This window comes from Sceloporus occidentalis, unplaced genomic scaffold, assembly GCF_023333645.1.
Source record: "Sceloporus occidentalis isolate IW3139 unplaced genomic scaffold, rSceOcc1.0.p SCAF_4, whole genome shotgun sequence".
Classification (NCBI taxonomy): Eukaryota; Metazoa; Chordata; class Lepidosauria; order Squamata; family Phrynosomatidae; genus Sceloporus; species Sceloporus occidentalis.
In genome coordinates this window covers 78,279,402-78,298,549 of record NW_028316984.1, presented here as the reverse complement: position 1 = coordinate 78,298,549, position 19,148 = coordinate 78,279,402, and the positions used below count along the sequence as shown (strand labels likewise).

General features: G+C 44.2%; 1 protein-coding gene across 3 annotated transcripts in view; it reads right to left on the bottom strand.

The window, feature by feature from the left end:
* STK36 (serine/threonine kinase 36) overlaps nt 1-19,148 on the bottom strand; it is a 40,543-nt gene that overhangs the window by 15,611 nt on the left and 5,784 nt on the right. Inside the window, exons 1-19 of one of the 3 annotated variants that reach the window (XM_089520395.1) lie at nt 19,065-19,124; nt 16,743-16,859; nt 16,447-16,587; nt 15,926-16,003; nt 15,419-15,549; nt 15,084-15,333; nt 13,681-13,774; nt 13,399-13,568; nt 13,100-13,296; nt 12,882-12,996; nt 12,632-12,775; nt 11,981-12,160; nt 8,572-8,669; nt 7,523-7,628; nt 6,093-6,234; nt 3,355-3,482; nt 2,713-2,817; nt 2,447-2,542; nt 1,322-1,416 (exon numbers count right to left, since the gene is read on the bottom strand). In XM_089520395.1, coding sequence (XP_089376521.1) covers nt 1,322-1,416; nt 2,447-2,542; nt 2,713-2,817; nt 3,355-3,482; nt 6,093-6,234; nt 7,523-7,628; nt 8,572-8,669; nt 11,981-12,160; nt 12,632-12,775; nt 12,882-12,996; nt 13,100-13,296; nt 13,399-13,568; nt 13,681-13,774; nt 15,084-15,333; nt 15,419-15,549; nt 15,926-16,003; nt 16,447-16,587; nt 16,743-16,826 — 2,354 coding nt within the window. In that variant the 5' untranslated portion in view covers nt 16,827-16,859; nt 19,065-19,124. Of the gene's footprint in view, nt 1-1,321; nt 1,417-2,446; nt 2,543-2,712; nt 2,818-3,354; nt 3,483-6,092; nt 6,235-7,522; nt 7,629-8,571; nt 8,670-11,980; nt 12,161-12,631; nt 12,776-12,881; nt 12,997-13,099; nt 13,297-13,398; nt 13,569-13,680; nt 13,775-15,083; nt 15,334-15,418; nt 15,550-15,925; nt 16,004-16,446; nt 16,588-16,742; nt 16,860-18,983; nt 19,125-19,148 lie in introns of those variants that run through there. The other 2 variants (XM_089520393.1, XM_089520394.1) reach the window with 2 other exon arrangements.

Sequence of the window (19,148 nt, the reverse complement as noted above, 5' to 3'; positions counted from 1 at the left end):
TGGAACTAGGGTTCCAAGCCACATCAAGTTAAAATCAAGATATGAATTAGGCTTGGATGTGTATCAGCAGCTCTGCAGATAGTCCAAAATAAGTGCCTCATGATCCAACCATCTGGTCCCTGTGATTAATGTGTCCATCGTCTACTGCAATAGCTTCATTTCCCCAGTCTTCAAAAAGTAAAATCAGGTATAGTGCACAGTAGTAACCTAGTCTGCAGGCTACTAAATAAAGCACAAATGATTGGCTCTGAGTTGTCCATCTAGAAATGGATGTAGGTAGACCAGCAGATGAAGCCAGTAGAATGTGTGTTTGTGTTGTGTGCTTTCAAATCACTTCAGACTTGTGGTGACCAGAAGGTTAACCTATCATGAAGTTTTCTTGGCAAGATTTCTTCACAGGAAGATTGCTATTGCCTTCCCCTGAGACTTAGAGCATGAGACTTGCCCAAGATCACTAGTGGGTTTTGTAGCTGAAATGGTAATTGAACCCTTGTCTCCAGACTCGTAGTCCAACACTCAGACCACTGGCTCTCACATTATGTGCTAATAAGATCTTCTGTGCCCATGACAATTATATATCCACAAGTTATGAATGCAGTCCTTCTGCACCTCATAAGCTTCATCTAAACAGACTATGGCGGGTTATAGACCACCACTTTGAGGCGGTCTGCCGCCGCCGCCGTTTGCTCCATAAGGGAGCCGTCGCAGCCACACCGCACGGCTCCCTTATGGAGCAAAAAAGAAGCTCCAAAATGAAGCTTCTTTCTGCGGCGCCTCTGTGACGTCGCGAGGCGCCAGGGGCGCATTCGCGACATCACAGGCGCCGCGACACGTTTGGACGCACAGCGTCCAATACGTAAAGATGGCGCCGGCCATGTGGAACGGCTGGCGCCATATTGTACGGCCAGAGTCTGTGTTAGACCCAGGGGCGTCTAGAAGAGACGCCCCTTTTTTAAAATGGGACGTCCTGCGGACGTCCCAAGTGCCGGTTTGTAACCGGCCAAACAAACCCAGAAACACTCACCCAGACAGCAGAACAAGCATGTAGCAGCACTTAAGTATTTCCTAGACTGAATCTTAGTTTACAGATTATCCCTCACAGCAGGTTATGTGTGCAGGTTATGTGTGCAAGTTTTCCACAGATATACCAATCAGGCCCTTATCTGTACCTTCCCACAGATGCAGGAAGTATCGTTACTGGAAGGCTTTTCACTTTTTATTGATCAGTGTCAAGCATTATGTCTTTGCTGCCTACACCTCACCCCTCCTTCTAATTGCATAATATGCATGATAACATGAAAACTGATAATCAAACACTTACTGAGGAGGAAGAAACTGGAGCTGAAGCAGCAGCAAAGAGAGGAGTCTCAATAAGCCTTCAGCAGTCTGCACTTGAGCCACTTCATCAAGTGGGACCTTTTGAAAAGAAGAGGCTCAGCACTAAAACCTTGTCCCCACAATCCAACAAATCCCCCTATGCAGTCCAAATAGAGGCTGTCTGGTTTTATTCCTACACTGCCTCATTCTAAAGACTATGGAGTTTCCCAATGACTTGCTTACCAACCCATCCCTTCCTATTATCTTCCTCCCTCTCTCCTGGTAGTATCTGTTCCCATTCCCTACTCATAAACTCAAAATCCTGAAATACCTTATCCTTTTTAACTGGAGATATAGGGAACAGTGAGAGGAAAGACACCTGGAAAAGCCACTGCTTATCCAAGCTGACAGTGGCGCGTTACAGACACGCCTAAAAGTACATGCTCAGCACGTACTAGGGTTAGAAAGGGGCGTCCCTTCCGGATGCCCCCAACCCTAGTATGTGTTCAGCAGGTACAAAATGGTGGCGCCCGTTCTACACGGGGGGCGCCATGATGATGTCACCACCGTGCCGCCTCTAAATGGGGTGGCGCGGTTGTGATGTAGTGGGGCCGTGCGAGGGCGCCTAGAGCGCCCTTTCTGTGGCCCTGGAAGGAGCTCTGTTTCGGAGCTCCTTCCAGCTTTGTGTCGCTGGGCGCAGCCTTTACATGGCTGCGCCAGCAACGCAGAGGAGAAAGGGGCCAAGTGGCCCCTTTCTCCTCCTCCCCACCGCCATTGGGTGTCCTTGGGGCATGAAGCCCCAAGGACACCCCTTTCCACGCCACGGGGAAGCGGCCTTTTGCAGCTTCCCCGCAGCCTGGAAAGCGGCGGATAGGGGCCTTGGAGGCTGCTGTTGTGGCAGCTGAGGCCCCCGATACAGTGGGGAAAGGGCCGCTTACAGGCCGCCCCAAACAGGCAGTCTGTAACGCGCCAATATCAAAGCACATGGAAAGACCTGTTATAAGATAACTTCTTGCTTCCCTCTCCCTGAGTCACAACCCTGTGTACACAATGGAACAGGCAGAGGGCTTAGGCCTCCATGGCCAGACAACTCTCTTTATAGTGTAGGAATGAATGAATGAATAATTACCTTGCCCTGCAGGTGACAGACCAGGGAATTTAGCACTTTGGGTGTTGCTAAGTGATGGCACAGAGTCTGATTGACATGGCAACAGGCGTACAGGACCTGGGTGATGGAAAGACAAACAAAAGGGGACCACAGAATCATTATGTCTTCCTTTCCCAGCTGGGAGGAGGGGGGGAGAATGCATTAAAACATGTTGTACTGTAGGATAAAGTGGCTGGGCATCTCTTCTCCAACTCACATAGAAACAAAAGGAACACAAGAAGTGTTACCTTTATGCAATGCAAAGCACAGGCTGGACGTGAAATTCCTAAGAGAAAGTTCAGCAGCAGCTGGTTCTCTTTCTCAGTGAGCTTCTCAGCTATGTGCTGGGAGATCTGCAAGTAAAAAACAAACAAAAAACAAGCAACACTTTTGTTCCAAGTCTCTAATCATTGTGATTGTGACTGTAAGAAATGAAAGGAAGGGGAGACAGGAGGAGTGAACTCCTCTTATGCATTGCATATGTGTTTGCACCTTCAAGTGTCCTGTTGACTTATGGCGACCCCATGAATTTCGTAGTTTTCTTAGGCAAGGAATACTCAGAGGTGGTTTTGCCAGTTCCTTCCTCTGAAATACAGACTGCATCTGGTATTCATACCAGTATCTTTAAAGCCTTTATTTCCTAATGTGATTTTTCAGCAGGCTTACCAAGGGCATCATTTCGTAGAGAAATAAGCTTCCAATTAGTTATTCACTTTTTGCCAAGAAATAAATAGCAGGTAGTAATTTTGCAAATATAGTGGTAAGTGTGATTCTGTTAGTGAGCAGAAGAATTACAGCACAGCCATCACTAACACTATCACTAGTTCCCTACTACTTAAGTGTGCTGCACACCAATTCCTCAAAATCATAAAAGCTAAGAAAACTCCAACCTTATTTTTTGCCTTTTGACAAATGGTGTGCCTTACAGGGATGACACAGGATGCAGCCAGGGCTGCTGTGAAGGTAGCTACCGTGCGTACACTCCACTCCTCCTCTGACCTTGTATTTTTTGGGGGCACTGTTAGAAAAGAAGGGAGAAAGAAGAGTAAAAACCATGGAAGTTGAACAATGCATCTGACAAAGCTCTGTACCTTAGTAAATAATTTAATAGAATGCTGTGATTCAAGCTCACAGAAAAAATAAAAAATGTTTTACTACTTCCTTTTCTAATGGTCCAAAATATTTTAGAGATGATTGGACTTCTGCATTAATAAAGAGATCATGCTTTTCCACATGGTGAAAAGTCCCTCCCCATTCGGAGCTCACTTCTAGCATCAAAAACAGGACAATGGTAGGCATTGGCTCAAATACACACCTGCAAAGTAGTCATGCCTTTTAACTTTAACTTTTGTATATGTTAATGTAATTTTATACTCTTTTTAGATGATTGTAACTGTTTTAAATTTTATTGTATTTTTTAAAATGTTTTTATCTGAGAGCCAGCTTGGGTCACCTTCTGAGAGATAGGTGACATGCAAATTAAATAAATGAATAAATGAAGTATGGAAGAATTCTCACTCCTCTAGGATCATAGAATCATAGAGTTGGAAGAGACCACAAGAGCCATTCAGTCCAACCCCCTGCCATGTAAGAAATCACAATCAAAGTATCCCTGACAGATGGCCATCTAGCCTCTGTTTAAAGACCTTCAAGGAAGGAGACTCCACCACACTCCATGGGAGTGTGTTCCACTGCTGAACAGCTCTTACTGTCAAGAAGTTCCTGCTAATGTTGAGGTGGAATCTCTTTTCCAGTGGCTTACATCCATCCATCTGTATTCTATTCTCTGGGGCAGCAGAAAACAAATGTGCTCCATCCTCAATGTGAGACCAAATACTTAAATAGGGATATCATATCACCCCTTAACCATCTCTTCTACAGGCTAAACATACCCAGCTCCCTAAGTCTTTCTTCGTAAGGTATGGTTTCCAGACCCTTCACCATTTGTCAACATCCTGTTTGAAATTGTGGTGCCCAGAACTGGATAGAGTATTTTAGGTGAGGCCTGACCAAAGCAGAATAGCAGACACTATACTTCTATTAATGCATCCTAAAATAGCATTGGCCTTTTTAGCTGCCGCATCACATTGTTGACTCATGTGGTGTACTAGGACTCCTAGATCTCTTTCACACGTAGTCTTGTTAAGACAGGTCCTCACCATCCTATATCTACGCATTTCATTTTTCTGCCCAAAGTGCAGTGCCTTATATTTCTCCATGTCGAAATTCATTTTGTTAGCTTTGGCCCAGCTTTCTAATCTATTCAGGTCTTCTTGAATTTTGATCCTATCCTCTGGGGTGTTAGCTACTCCTCCTAATTTGGTGTCATCTGCAAATTTGATAAGCATGCCTTCTATTCCTCTATCTAAGTAATTGAATCATAGAATCATAGAATTGGAAGATACAAGGGCCATTCAGTCCAACTACCTGCCATGCAGGAACTCTCAATCAAAGCATACCCAACAGATGGCCATCCAGCCTCTGTTTGATAAAGATATTGAATAGTATTGATAAAGATGTTGAATAGCACTGGGCCCAGGACAGAACCCTGTGGCACCCCACTGGTCACTTCTCTCCAGGATGAAAAGGAACTATTGTTGAGCACCCTTTGGGTTCAGCTGGTCAACCAATTACAAATCCATTTAACAGTTGCCTTGTCTAGCCCACATTTTACAAACTTGTTTTTAAGAATGTCATGGGAAACTTGTCAAAGGCCTTACTGAAACTGAGATATGCTATAGCTACAGCATTTCCTTTTTCTACCAAGCTGGTAATTTTAACAAAAAAGGAGATCAGATTAGTCTGACATGACGTGTTTCTCAGAAATCCATGTTGACTTGTGATAATAGCATTGCTTTCTAAATGTTCACAGACTCTCTGTTTAATGATCTGCTCTGGAATCTTTCCTGGTATTGATGTCAGACTAATTGGGAAATAATTATTGGGATCTTCTTTTTTACCTTTTTGAAGATGGGGACAATGTTTGCCCCTTCTCCAGTTTGCTGGGACTACTCCAGGAGTTCTCAAAAATTATTACCAATGTCTCTGAGATTACATTTGCCAATTCTTTTAATACCCTTGGATGTAGTTCATCTGGTCCTGGAGACTTAGGGGTTGTACAGACTGCCCTGAAAGGGCGGCCTGTAGCCGCCCATTTTTACCCTGGATGGAGGCTGCACCAACCAAATGGCGAGGCCTCCACGAGGCCTAAACATAACCCGCTTCCAGTGGGTTTTTTTAGGTTGCGTGCAGGGCGCCATTGCCGCCCTCAGGTGCAATGATGACATCCACATGGCGCCATTTGGATGCTGCGCTGAATGTATGTCATCATGGCGGCCCGTGTGAATTGGGGTGAGCCATGATGGTGCCCAGACAGCGTGGAAGGGCTTGGGAGCGTGTGAACGCTCTGCTCTCCTGAGCCCTAAAATCGGACCCAGGTCAGTGCTTCACACTAGTTTGTAGTTTGCTTCAGTTGCCGTCAATAACAGAATAACTTTATAATGCAATCCCCAACTGGCACTTAAAAGACAAGTTGGTAAAACAGACAATGGCGAGAAATGCAATGGTTGTGAGTAGCCACATCAAAAAATGGAAATATTTTGTTTGTCCTCTAAAATCAGTATCTTACCTGCCTGAATGGGTTGCTCATAACTGGCACCATGACAGAGTGCATCCAGCAGAGGGCAATGATCCTCAAACAAACCCGTATAGAAGGGGATGGAGGTGGAAGGGCAGGCATTATTCATAGTCTCACACAAATGAGTGAAGCACTGCAAGTATAGGAGATAAAAGCTGCTGTTTCAAGACGCGAATTGAGCACAACTGGAAGAGGGGAACACTCCCTCAGTTTTACACACTGGATGTGTGCTGCTGGAATCAGAGTAATTGTAATGGGCTTAGAGATTTGAGCAAACAACTGATTGAGAATTCAGTATACTATTTAGACACAAAAGGGATACATGTATAATAATTTGATTACTGGATGGATGAACAAAGAAAAATTAAGTAGGATTAAATAAGTGCTTTTAATCATTGGGCTGAAATGCTGTGCTTACCTTTGATAACCACACTTTGGAAAGAGCATTGGAAAATTATAAAGCCAAAAAAGGGAGCTGTGAGAGTTATTGAAAAGCTGGAAAAGCTATTTCACACTGAGAAATTGAAGGGTTCCAAATTATCCTCTCAGTGCATCATAACTCTTTATGCCCATCACTGTTCACATAACAAATATCATTCTTAGACTTTTAGACCTACAGAGAATGGAGATCTATCACAACTGTTCTCTATTCTGTTTCAATTCTCTATAAAAACCTGTGTGACTCTAAGGTGATTATGATATTTTGAGAAACCAACATTCCAAATTTGTTTTCTTGGGAGAGAAGATTTCAACTTGAAGACAGATCTTCTCAAACTGAATACAACTGTATTTATTGAAGGTAGTGAGTAGGAATGCAGGCTAAAGCCGAATAATTTCTGTAGGATTGACAGTGAGGCTTCTCCTTCATGCCCCTCCCACACTATTCCTAGATCTCAACAGGAAGAGGAATGTTAAACCTCTCCATCCTTGCCCATTGTTTAGAATGTGTGTGTGTGTGCAAACCTATATGGTTCCTAGCCAGTGCTGCCAATTTCCGGGGAATTCCCCAGAATTTCAGGAATTTAATTAATTTCTTTCTGAGGATTTTGACTGAATATTCCGGTAAATACTGTGCAATTCTGGGGATTTTGGTAAAACATTCCTGGGAATATCTTTGAGGCTTGTTGGCAACCTTGTCCCTAGCCCACCAGCAAAGCTTAAATGTGACTCTTGGGGCACCCCTACCATACAGAATGCTATAATTATCCAGGCTTAATAAATGATAAAGAGCATGGACAGCAGCAATGGCTTGAAGCCATCTCTTAACAGAGAAAAGGTTTGAAGAGATGAGTTTTCAGGCACCACTTGTACATGTGTACTGTTCAGGGCACTGAATGGCAAAGTTACAGAAGGGTGATGAAGGAGAGAGCTGGGACAAGATGAAGTTGCTTAACACAAAAGACAGAGAAGTAGACCCTTACCATGAGGCTTTGTTCTCGCAGCCTGCCCTCTTGATCTGTGGGCTGAGCGAGCAATGCTGGCAACAGGGTAAGGAAGTGACTGGCAGAACTTTGGAATGTCTGCAAACTAAAAATAAATAAATCTGTGTTTATATATTGAACCCAGCCTTCCCCAACCAGGAATTCCATATAAATATTGGACAATGATTCCAGTAATCCTTGAAGCTAGTGGTTATACAAGTTGAACCTCAACACATCTAGAGGACACCACACTAGGGGTGGCTAGGTGAGACCCAGGAGTTTAGCTACGAAACATGGTAGTTAACTCAGCACTTACACTCAACAATTCCTCATCCTCTGACTAGCTCAGTCTTTGTATCCACCCAGGGGTATAACCTGCTATGTCCAGGTCTTTGGCTATGTTGCTCCTCTAAGATCATCCCTTCACTGGCTCCCAGTCCCCTACCGCATTCAGTACAAGCTTCTGTTCTTGACTTTTAAAGCCTTGCATGGGCTGGCCGCTCCTTATTTATCTGAACTTCTTTCTCCTCAAATTCTCCCTCGTGCCCTCCATTCTGGTAGTCAAGGTCTGCTGTCCCAGCCAAGGATTTCCACTGCCCCGTCCCGGATTCATCCCTTTTCACTTGCTGCTCCTCACTCCTGGAACCTTCTTCCCCCACGAACACGGGTCATCATTTCTTTAACTAGTTTCAAAACTGAGTTGAAGACTATACTGTTCAAGGAAGCATTCCCAGGCATCATGTGATTGTTCTTCTGATTGTTATCTCATATTTAACTAGATATTTGATGTTTTTAACTTGTTGCCTATTTATTTTATCTTATTCTATCTTGTATTATTATCTATTCTTTTATATGTATTTTGTTATTATCCTGTAGAATGTACGCCTTTGGCATGTTTCATTTTTATCAATTTTACTGACTGTATGTACAGCCCTGTGTAAATCTACAGTGCTATATAAATAAAGTATCCCCACCCCCATCTTAATAAAAACATAGTGCTCTTAAATATTGTTTCCTTTCATATTCTGTTCATTGTGCAAGTTCCTTACCTTGGCTTTTCCCCACACTCTTCTTGGATGAAATCACTGGCAAAGAAAACCGACATCACAGCAATTAAGTCAGTCAGCAGTGTGATGTGCCAGGGCTGCTGTGGGACAGACAGAGAAAGATGTGTTCCCAGGGGCTGAATACCTGAAGGGAGCCCCACAGAAAGAAGTAATGATCAAGAATAACTGGTCCCAGTTGGGATAATCTGCCTTAGGAAGATGAAGAAAAGAAAAACTAACCAAGCTCTAAATGAAGTAAGATGAATTCTGTGCCAGATTCAGTAAAAAATCTTTATGGGTAAAGCTATTTTGCATAACGGTGTAAGTTCCATGCAATTCTAAAGCTAGAATCAGACAAAATGTTCAATTTCCAAATAATCTCACTTAATTTTATGTGTTTCTATGTTTCATATATACAAGTACTAGCTACGTCAAGTGCTGAAGTATCCAGTAAATCCCTTATCTTTTACTCCCTGCCCACCACTTGTACAGCATATCCACGCTAACTGCAGGCTTGCCATCAGAGGTTTGAGCTTCTGCAGACTGCAAGCCCCAGCTTTTTCAATGGGCACACATGCATGCAGGTGGTGGCTTGAGTGGGTGCACATGCCCATTGAAAAGAACGGGAAAAGGTCACATTTTTTTGCTATCCGTGGGGGGTTCCGGAACAGATCTCCCATGCATAGCAAGGGCATACTGTATCTCCTTTTCTTCCTCACTCCCTACAATTCTGGCCAAAATAGCTGAAAATTTGTGGATACCTTAACACTATGGTCAACTTTGAGAGAACCAGTGTGGGACAGTGGTTAGAATGTTGGATGAGGAATTCAGAAATCATGTTCAAATCCCCATTAAGCAATAAAACTTAACAGCAGAGTTTGGGACTGTCACTCATTGTCAGCTTGACATACCTCACATGGTAATAATAATAATAATAATAATAATAATACGTTTTATTTATAGACCGCTATTCCGCAATGATCATAGCGGTGTACAGTAAAAATTGCAATACAATACAAAATACAAGGTGACAGTGGGGGGGAGAAAATGGATAAGAATAGAAATGGTATGCCACTTTCTAAACAAATTGAAGAAACAGTGGGGTATAAATGTAACAAATAGAATAAACATTGTCCAAATTAAATATGTTGCATTACTAGCCAATGTTTTTTTCTTCTAAACCAGGCCTCCACAACATACAGCCTGTGGGCCGCAGGAGGCCACCCAGAGCACTTTGTGCAGCTCCTGGGGATGTAGAGGATACAAGTTTTCTTCCGTCTTTCCTTCCACCCACCCGGCCGAAGGCACAGCCCCCTTCCCAGGCCTCCAGAGCCCTGCATGGTAACAGCGTGAGGCAGCCGCAGCTCTCTGGCTGCCTGAGCAACCGCCCAGGGAGAAGAGGAGGAGGAGGATGGCGGGCAGATGGGCAGCCACTACTTTAGCCTGGCACTTGGTTGCTATGGCTGTGCCACTGCTGCCCCAGAAACCTCAGGCAGCCCGGACAGGAAAAAACAGCAGCCCAAGGAGAGGTCTGTTGAGTAATAACAACAAACATTAACATTCTCACTTGTGGCAATGTTGGGGGAGCCAGCTAGTGGATCCATGGGGCGAGGAGGAGAGAAGAGGCTGAGAGAGTGTGGCAAGAAAGTGGGTGAAGAAGAGAGTCGAGGGGTTTTCCCACCTCCACAGCAACCTCCCTGATGGTTTAGACTCCAAGCTTTCTGTCCCAAGAGGCATCAGATCCAGGATGGGTCCTAAAAGCAGCATCTTGTTGATGTTCACTGCCTCTAGGTCAACTTTGACTTATGGCAATCCTATGCATGATTTTTACGAGCCTTCTAAATCATTCCCGTTTTATGGCGAGTCTAGCATGGGATTTTCTTGGCAAGATTATGTTCAGAGTGGGTTTGCCTTATCTTTCTGAGACTGAGAGAGTGTGACTATCCAAGGTCACCCAGTGGTCCAAGAGGGGATTCAAACCCTGGTCTCCAACTTTAAATGTTTCCATCACCCTGCCTTTTCTAATGGGGCTTTGTTGTTGTTCTTGTTCTTGTTTTGTACCTTCAAGTTGTTTCTGACTTATGGTGACCCTCAGATGCCACCTCACACCCACCCATCCCATGCCCTCTGAGTCCCAAGGACTAAGAGGGCACCACCTCACACTCACACACACACACCATGTCCTCCAAGTCCCAGGGACTGAGAGGGCACCACCTCTCTCTCTCTCTCAAACACACACACACACACCATGTCCTCCAAGTCCCAGGGACTGAGAGGGCACCACCTCTCTCTCTCTCTCAAACACACACACACACACACCATGTCCTCCAAGTCCCAGGGACTGAGAGGGCACCACCTCACCCCCCATGTCCTCCGTGTCTTGCAAGGTGGCTGTCAGGTGGGGCTCCGAAGGCAGCTCCACCACCACCCCTATCTGCGGCCTGAAGTTTGGCCCCTGCCTACTGCTACATTTTGCAGGTCTGTTCTAAAAAGAGAGATTTAAATGTGTTTTGCCTGAAATTCTCCTAGTGCTACAAAGGGAAATACAGTTGTCCCTCCGTATCCATGGGCTTGCCATTCGTGGTTTCGATTACTCACGAATAACAAGCCCATGGCTCCCTCCCTTACCTTACGGCTGGTACGGCCTTCTTCCAGTTGGTGCAGCTTTTCCTCAGCCAACACAGCCTTCCTCCGGTCAACACAACCTTCCTCCAGCTGTCACGGCTGTTTTCCCAAAGGTCGCACCCTTGCTCTGGCCGAGGTAAGGCTGCGCTGGCTGAGGTAAACCCTCAGAAGAAAGCCACCCTGGCCGAGGTAAAGCCATCTTCCAGACGACGTGGTCTTGTCCCTGCCGGCATGCTGCTTTCCTGGCCAGTGCGGCCTTGCTCCGACCAAGGCAAGGCTGTGATGGCCAGAAGGCCACGCCAACCGAGGCAAGACCTTCTTCTGGCTGGTGTGGCCTTCCCCCAGGTGGCATTATAGTTTTCCCGGCTGGTGCGACCTTGCTCCGGCTGAGGAAAGACTGTGCTGGCTGGAAGAAGGCCACATTGGCCAAGGCAAGGCCTTCATCCAGCTGACGTGGCCATTTCCCTGGCCATGCAGCCTTTCCTCAGCTGGTGCGGCATTGCAGCAGCTGGCCCCACCATTTTCTGGGCCGTGTGACTTTCCCAGGAAGGAGGTAAGGAAGGAAATATTCAAGTCCCATTGTCCACAATGGTGCTGCCACTGGGAACAATGGAACTTAAATATTTGCAAAATTTCATACTTGCCATGGGTGGGTGGGTCTGGAACGGATCCCCCCCAATCCGGAGGAACGACTGTACTATAGATACAAGCACAAAAGAACTAACTGCAATTCACCTAGATGCTTTAATATTTCAGAATACAACTTTTTATCTCAAGGAGTCACTACCTGTTTGACGTTAAAACTCTCCAGAATGCTTCCCACTAGCTGTACCAGGAACTGTGACAGTCCTATGTCATTGCAGAACAAACACAGCAACTCAGAGTCGCAGTGGGTACCTAACAAATTGCTGATGACATGGAGGGCAAGACGAAGATGGGATGCTCCCTCAAGCATACCCTCCAAGACCTGTAGAAAAAGAAAAGACCAATGTACATTAATATACAACTCATGTAAATACAGGCTGAGAACTCTGCCAGAGGTAACTGTATTCCCCACCACCAGCTCAAATCATAAAATACGGCAGAAACTTGCAAACCACTGGTTCCACTATCACTTTGTCTTCAACTACATCTTTACACAACATTACTATCCCTAACTTCATTCTGTATGGAGGGCTCATCTATATGTCACATCCCTACTTTGTACATCAGTTCCTCTACACCCTATCAGTTCATAAGGTTTTCTTTCATTCTTCATTCCTCCAGTATCCATCTATGGATTGTCTTATCCCTGCAAATACTATCTAAATGACCAAAGCAAATCTTACAATTGAAGAATATTTCTATCAGTGTGTATCATTATAAGATTTTTATCTTAGCTTCTGAAAGACTAGCCACAGAACACAGTATGAATTTTATGGCTTTGTATGCAACTCACCTGCTGACCAGAATCCTTGAGCCGGACCTTGACCCGTTGAACAAATGCGGGGTCTCTCAAAAGATTCAGTGGGGCACTCAGCTGCATCTGTGAGGGATTTGTGGCATCTATAAGGTGTTGCCACTCTTCATCACTATCTATCTCCTAAAGAGCAAGCATGAAGACCAATGAAGACCACAATGATCAAGAGAACACAGAATAACTTCCTTACTTTTTAGCAAAGGATTGTGCTATCTAGCTATATTCTCACCTCAGTTTCTAGATCAACAGTATCAATGCTGCATCTTGCTCGGGTCTCTGTTCTGCAACTTCTTGGCTGTATTTCTGGGAACTCATGTTCATAATCCTGTGTAATCAAGTTTTCTCTGCCCATAAAGAAGGGGGATTAGAAACTGAAGCCAGACTAGCATCCACCCTATACTCCTCATCCTTATCATGCTATCTCCAACCTCTGCTTCTTATCCTTACCGAAGTTTGGAGAGGGGATCCTTTTGCTCCCACTCTGTTCCTTTTCCTCCTAAAGCATGGGGCTTACATTCTCCAATGTCAGGAAGTTCTTGATGCTCTCTGCTACCATTTGTCTCAGCAAGGCAGGTTTTATGTGGGTACACTTCACTCTCTTTGACAACTACTACTTTAAGTGAAGCCTTGGGTTTCCCCCTCTCCTGTAAAAGGCCAAACATCAGATGATCAGACTGGAATGTAAAATGGACTGTGCCCATCAACCCACAAAGGAATTTGCAGGGACAGTGTTACATGACTCTCACCTTTCTCCGAGCTTCCTGGGCCATCTTCTGCCGTGCCTTTCTCAAGATTTTTGACTCACCACTGTGAGGGGCAAGTGAATGTGCCTGCTGCTCTTTCAAAGCTTGTAAATCAGGGGGCAATTTGCTGGTGAAGGGGTTAATTATGCTCTGATCTGCTGTGTCATCAATCACTGCAAGAGAGGGTCCAGGTCAGGAAGCAGATTTGTATGGAGTAGTCAGTTCAGTTCATGCAAAAGACAGATTGGGGAGAAATGGCAGAAATGGGTAAGAGTCAATGCTTACCAGTGACTTGCCCAGCAATGAAGGGGTGATATAGCAACTCTGGCCAGGACAAACGCTCGCGAGGGTCCTTCATTAGCAAACCTTGCAAGAAACTCTACAAAAAGATGAAAGATGATCACTTCTATATCCAGACAGTAACCACAGCCTTCTTACAATCTTATCTACTAATTTAAGCAGAAGAGCATCAGAGCGATGCACCTCCTTTGCTGTGAATGTGAGTCTCTTTAATCCAACCCTACATATAATAACCTGAGAATGTTAACTTTTCCCCTGTGTTTAGGTTTCTATCTTTCAAAACTGCAGTAGGAAGAAATAATAATACTGAATCCCTGATTGTATACTGTGCCTTAAAAAACTAGACTGCTCAATCAATGCTGCTAGAAAGTATTTTTTTAATCAAAGCATCTCTCTTAGTGAGTACATGTTTCTCCCAGTCATAGCTCTAAGATGTTGAAGAGATACATACATTTGGACCTACTGAAGTAATTGAAACTTTGAACTGTTGGGAGGGCAGGAGTGCTATGGAAAGAATGGGGCGTGTGCACATGCATCATCGCACCACCACTCCACCACATGCACAAGCCCCATTCATTCCAATGGGGCTTGAGCATGCACGGAATTCGGTTTACGCAGGGGGGGGGCCGGAATGGATCCCCTGCGTAAGCTGAGGGCACGCTGTATTCCTTCATGACAGAGGGTTGGACTAAATGGCCCTTCCAACTCTAAGATTCTAAGAGCTTGTGCTTTATGGTTCAGTGTCACCAAACCTATGTTAAAAGCTAATGTTGAGAGATCTGAGTTATAAGGCCATAGAAACATTGAGATGGTGGCAATGGGGTTGAAACGATGAGGAAACTGACCAGGATGGGAATGTTTGCCACTACGGGCACCCTTTTCAAATTCCTTTCTAGAACCAAAGGAACTAGAACACTGTTTCATATTTAAACATACCTATTTGGATTCTCAAGAGTCAAAATATATCTCAGAATCTGAATTCTGTGTTGAATTCTATATGCCCAGATTTACATGAGACAAACAGCATTACGAAAACATCTTGTAATTAGGGAGTTTTTTTTAAAAAAATATAACAGATTATCAGACACTGACAGTGGGAGAGTAAGATTAAGCAGCATATGTGAAATCCACATAAAGATATCGTGTTTCCTGGGAGAGAATGAATTCAGACCACAAGTACATACAGTATGATGTAGCAGATACAAGTGAGACTTAGCCATGAGAAACTCAAAATTATAAATCCCTGCAGCAAAATGCTTCATGGTTAACCCTGAGCAGATCTATCAGGAATTATTCTTATATACTGAAATCAAAATAAGGACTTTGTGCATATAAATGCGCCCTGAACTCTCTGCATGGAATTCAAAAGATTTGTAAATAGAAACTACCTTGAAGTGAGGGCTCATGTTTTCTGGCCACTTGATAGGGTCCTTGATGATCAGGCTGACCAATTGGAAGATGCTGTTAGTGTAGAAGGGGGGAGTCCCCACATACAGTTCATACAGGATGCATCCCACTGACCACAGGTCAGCTGTGTGATCATAGGGCTTCTCCTCTACTAATTCAGGAGACATATACAGTGGTGTTCCTTTGATAGATGTCAGTACCATGGTGTGAATACTCATTGCACGGGCAAACCTTTACAGAAAAGAATGAAAACAACTGAGATCTTTCAGCTTCCACAACTTTAAAAATAGGAAATGGAAGATCTTACAGTACTTACCCAAAGTCACAGAGTTTGATTACACCCTCTTTTCCCAATAAGATGTTTTGAGGTTTCATGTCACGGTGGAGGATCCGATGGGAGTGCAGGTAATACAGTGCTGAGACTAACTGGGAGGCAATAACCTGAACCTGAGAAAGAATTTGTGACCTTGACACTTAGAAAAAAAAACACTTACTTTATACTAATTACTACATTATCATCAAAATAATAACAGATCTAATAATTTCATATGTTTTAGTATCATTCTTGGAATCAAAGTAAGACTTACAGTTCTAGGTTTCCAGAATCTTCCTTTTTGTTTTGTGAGAACCAGGACAACATTTGTCCATCTCTACCATTATGACACCTTGATCATTATCTAGGAAATCCAAAAGACTTATACCAAGTTCACAGGTGAGGACTCATGGCCTAGCAGGATGTGGCCAATGTACATGCTATTACTTTTGATATTGGTCTGCTTGTCCAAATGCCCGCTTGGCCACTGTCTCCCTTTAGATCACTTACCTGATCCTCAGGCAAATTCCCATCATCCTCAAGGATCTGAAAGAGTTCCCCCTCAGCATAATCTGTCACTACCACCACCTGGAAGATGAAAATCAGACCAGAAGACCAATGATAGCAATAGGAAGGGGCAATACTATAACTAGTGCATCTCCACTGTTCAAAAGAAGAGTTCAACAGGTATGAACACATTCTGATGACTTAACTGGCAATGATACCTAGGGAGTGGTCAAAACTCATAGGTGGCTATTTGGGACAATGCCACTGTGATGCAGGATAAGTGCCAGATGCAGCCTTATGAGCCAATAGGCCTAACATGGCAATCTAGCCATCAGGAAAAGGTTTGTAATTTAGGCAGCTGTCATCAAAATTGCTAGTGCCTGGTCCACTCCTGCTAAGACCTCACAACTGAAACACCATACATCATGAAATTTGCTGAGCAAAATGAAGCACCTTTTTAGATCTTTCCTTATGGTCTGCTATGTACACTCCTTGCCTCATCTCCATTCAAGCAAATATCTCACCTCTTTATCAGTGTCAAAACTGTCAAGCATCTGGACAATATTGGGATGATGAAGCCCCCTCATGATCTCAATCTCTCGCTGTAAATTCTTCAGTTCTTTCTGTGACCGGCCCACTTTGGGGATAAACTTCAAGGCCACTATCTGTCAAAGTTTTAAAAAAGAAAAGAAAAGCAGGAGGGGAGCTGAAAACATGTCCTATTTCTCTGCCTGAAAGATGAATTATGTATTAACACCTACTGCATTTCTTACGTCGTCTCGCTGTTGATGACCATCCCACTCTTCCATTCTGCCCTTACCTGTGTGCTGTATTTACGGCGTCCTTTATATACCCTTCCAAAAGAGCCTTCTCCAATCATCTCCAACACATGATACCGCTCCATGATAGGAATGTGGGAAGACGAATGGGTGTTAACCTGAAAATGCAGAAATTCAGCTGTTTACAATTTTGCCCTTTTCTGTGCTACCCTCTTGCTGGCATTCATTCATACATCAATAGATAGTAGATTTTGAGATGGCAAATTGTACATATACCCCACCATCAAGATGGCCCCTTCTGCTGCCTGCCACTTTTTTTGTGCAGAGCCCTGTCATACTGCTCTTCGGAGAGCCTGACAAATACTTCTGCCTCACAGTGAAGGGATACTTGTTCAGAACAAGGTTTTATAGGAGAGGTTGCCCATGAGACCACTATTGCCATGATGGCTGAGGCAGTCTCTAGGGCTGACTCCCCTTCAATACCTACATCAGGAGGCCTGAGTTTCTTTCCTAACAAGCCGATGGACAGCTGCAATCATATAATTGCTCCCACTACAAGCAACTTGAAGAGGGCTGCCATGGAGGAACAGACAATCACACTAAGCTAACTGGGATTTGTTGCTGTGAAATAAATAGTTGTGTTAGCATTTAATCTGAAAAACAGAAGGAGTAAAAGCAGCAATAGAAGGAGGGGGAAAAGAATAATGCTTTAGTCTTAAACGCTTTAAGTGTATGCCCCACAAGATTCCTTTGTTTTGACTACGGTCAGCCCTCCGTTTTCATGGGGGATCTGTTCCGGATTCCCCTGTGAAAATGGAAACTCGTAGATATTCAAGTCCCATAGGATTGAATGAGGGGGTGCTTGTGAGCGGCTGCAGGCACGCTCCCCATTTTAACCCTCTCCATTTGCTCCTTGCGAGTAAGCGAGGGTCGTGGCTCTGAAGTCTGTGAAAACAGAGGGGCAACTGTATATGATTGTGCAATCGTCTTCTCAGAAGTAAACTCCATCTAGATCCATCCAAGTAAGAGATTAGAAAACAGTGCTGTCACTAAGCGGGTGGGGACCACACCAAGTGACACCTTAAAGGGGAGGGGGGTGTCACCACCTCTCTTCAAGTACAGTACCTACCTTTTGGCTGAAATGGCCCATGGCATTAATCTGCCTCCCTTTAAAATGCTTTAAGAGATGGTGGGATTGGGGTGGAGCTCAGAGGGAGGAGAAAGGAGAGGCCGCAGGGTTTTTTAAAATTAAAATTTCAAATTACAAAAATTTTACATTTTTTAAAAAATTAAATTAAAAAAATATTTTTAAAAAATCTTGAAAAAACATCACATATCAGCCAATTCTTCACTATGTATAAGTAAATACATCTGGTTGTACATATGAAAACTGTGACCTGAAGGTATAATTTTAACTGTGCTAGTTGTTTATGTTGCAACTATGAGCATGACATTCAGAGTGGTCTATGGGAATCAGGATTTAGGAGTAGCATTAGCAGACGGGAGTCCGAATATAGTATTGTTATCGTTATGTAACTCAGAGAAATGGGAAAAAAGGGGGGAAAGATTTGATAACAAATTTGATTACAGCAGCAAGATTAATTATACTCAAAACGAAAATAACTGCAGTTGGAGGAGTGGTATCAAGGGAAATTAGCGATTAATGATCAATTGACAAGCGGACTGGAAGTACAAAAGAAGGGATTATGGAAAAGAAGTGACTCTGGTGGAATCTGGAAAGAACTGATTGAGAAAGTATTGAGGAAAGAAGAGGGAAGATTACCTCCAGGAGAGGAACTGAGCCTTTGGAGGGAACAGAAGGGGAAATGGCTCTGGCATGCAACAGATATTCAGGTAAGTTGTAATGGAATATAGAATATATGTATGGAATCATGCATTGTATAATATTCATTGTACGGATTTTAGTTTCAATGATGTTTTTTCCAAGGGAGTAACCTTAGTGTGACAAAGCCTGGCTGAGGCTCCTGTCTGGTGTGAAATGGGGCCAGGGAGAGAGGGGCCAGCCCTAGGGCTTGATGCAACTAGGGGTTGTAGCATCCATAGTTGTCTGTGGGTTGGTTGTGCAGGCTATGAGGGAGGCCATGTTCTGGAAGAGTTTCTTCATGGAAGAGAGTGGGGGGTGTATATATATGTATACTGCGTGACCCTGGGTGGGGAGGAGTGGTTTCCATGTTAATCTGTGCAATCTATTATTAACATGGAAATCCCTTCCTCTCAGCCCACAGGGTCTGTACCCCAAGGCAGTGAAAGCGGTGCCAAACCGGGTTATTCCTCCAGTGTGGACCGGCCTGAGCGCTTCCTCCCATCCCCTGGCCCCCATCCGCCGGGCCTCCATGGCTTACGCCGCCTCCGGGTCTTGGCAAAGGGCGACGACGACGACACTCCTCCCTTCGGGAAGAAGAAGAAGAAGAAGAAGAGGAGGACGG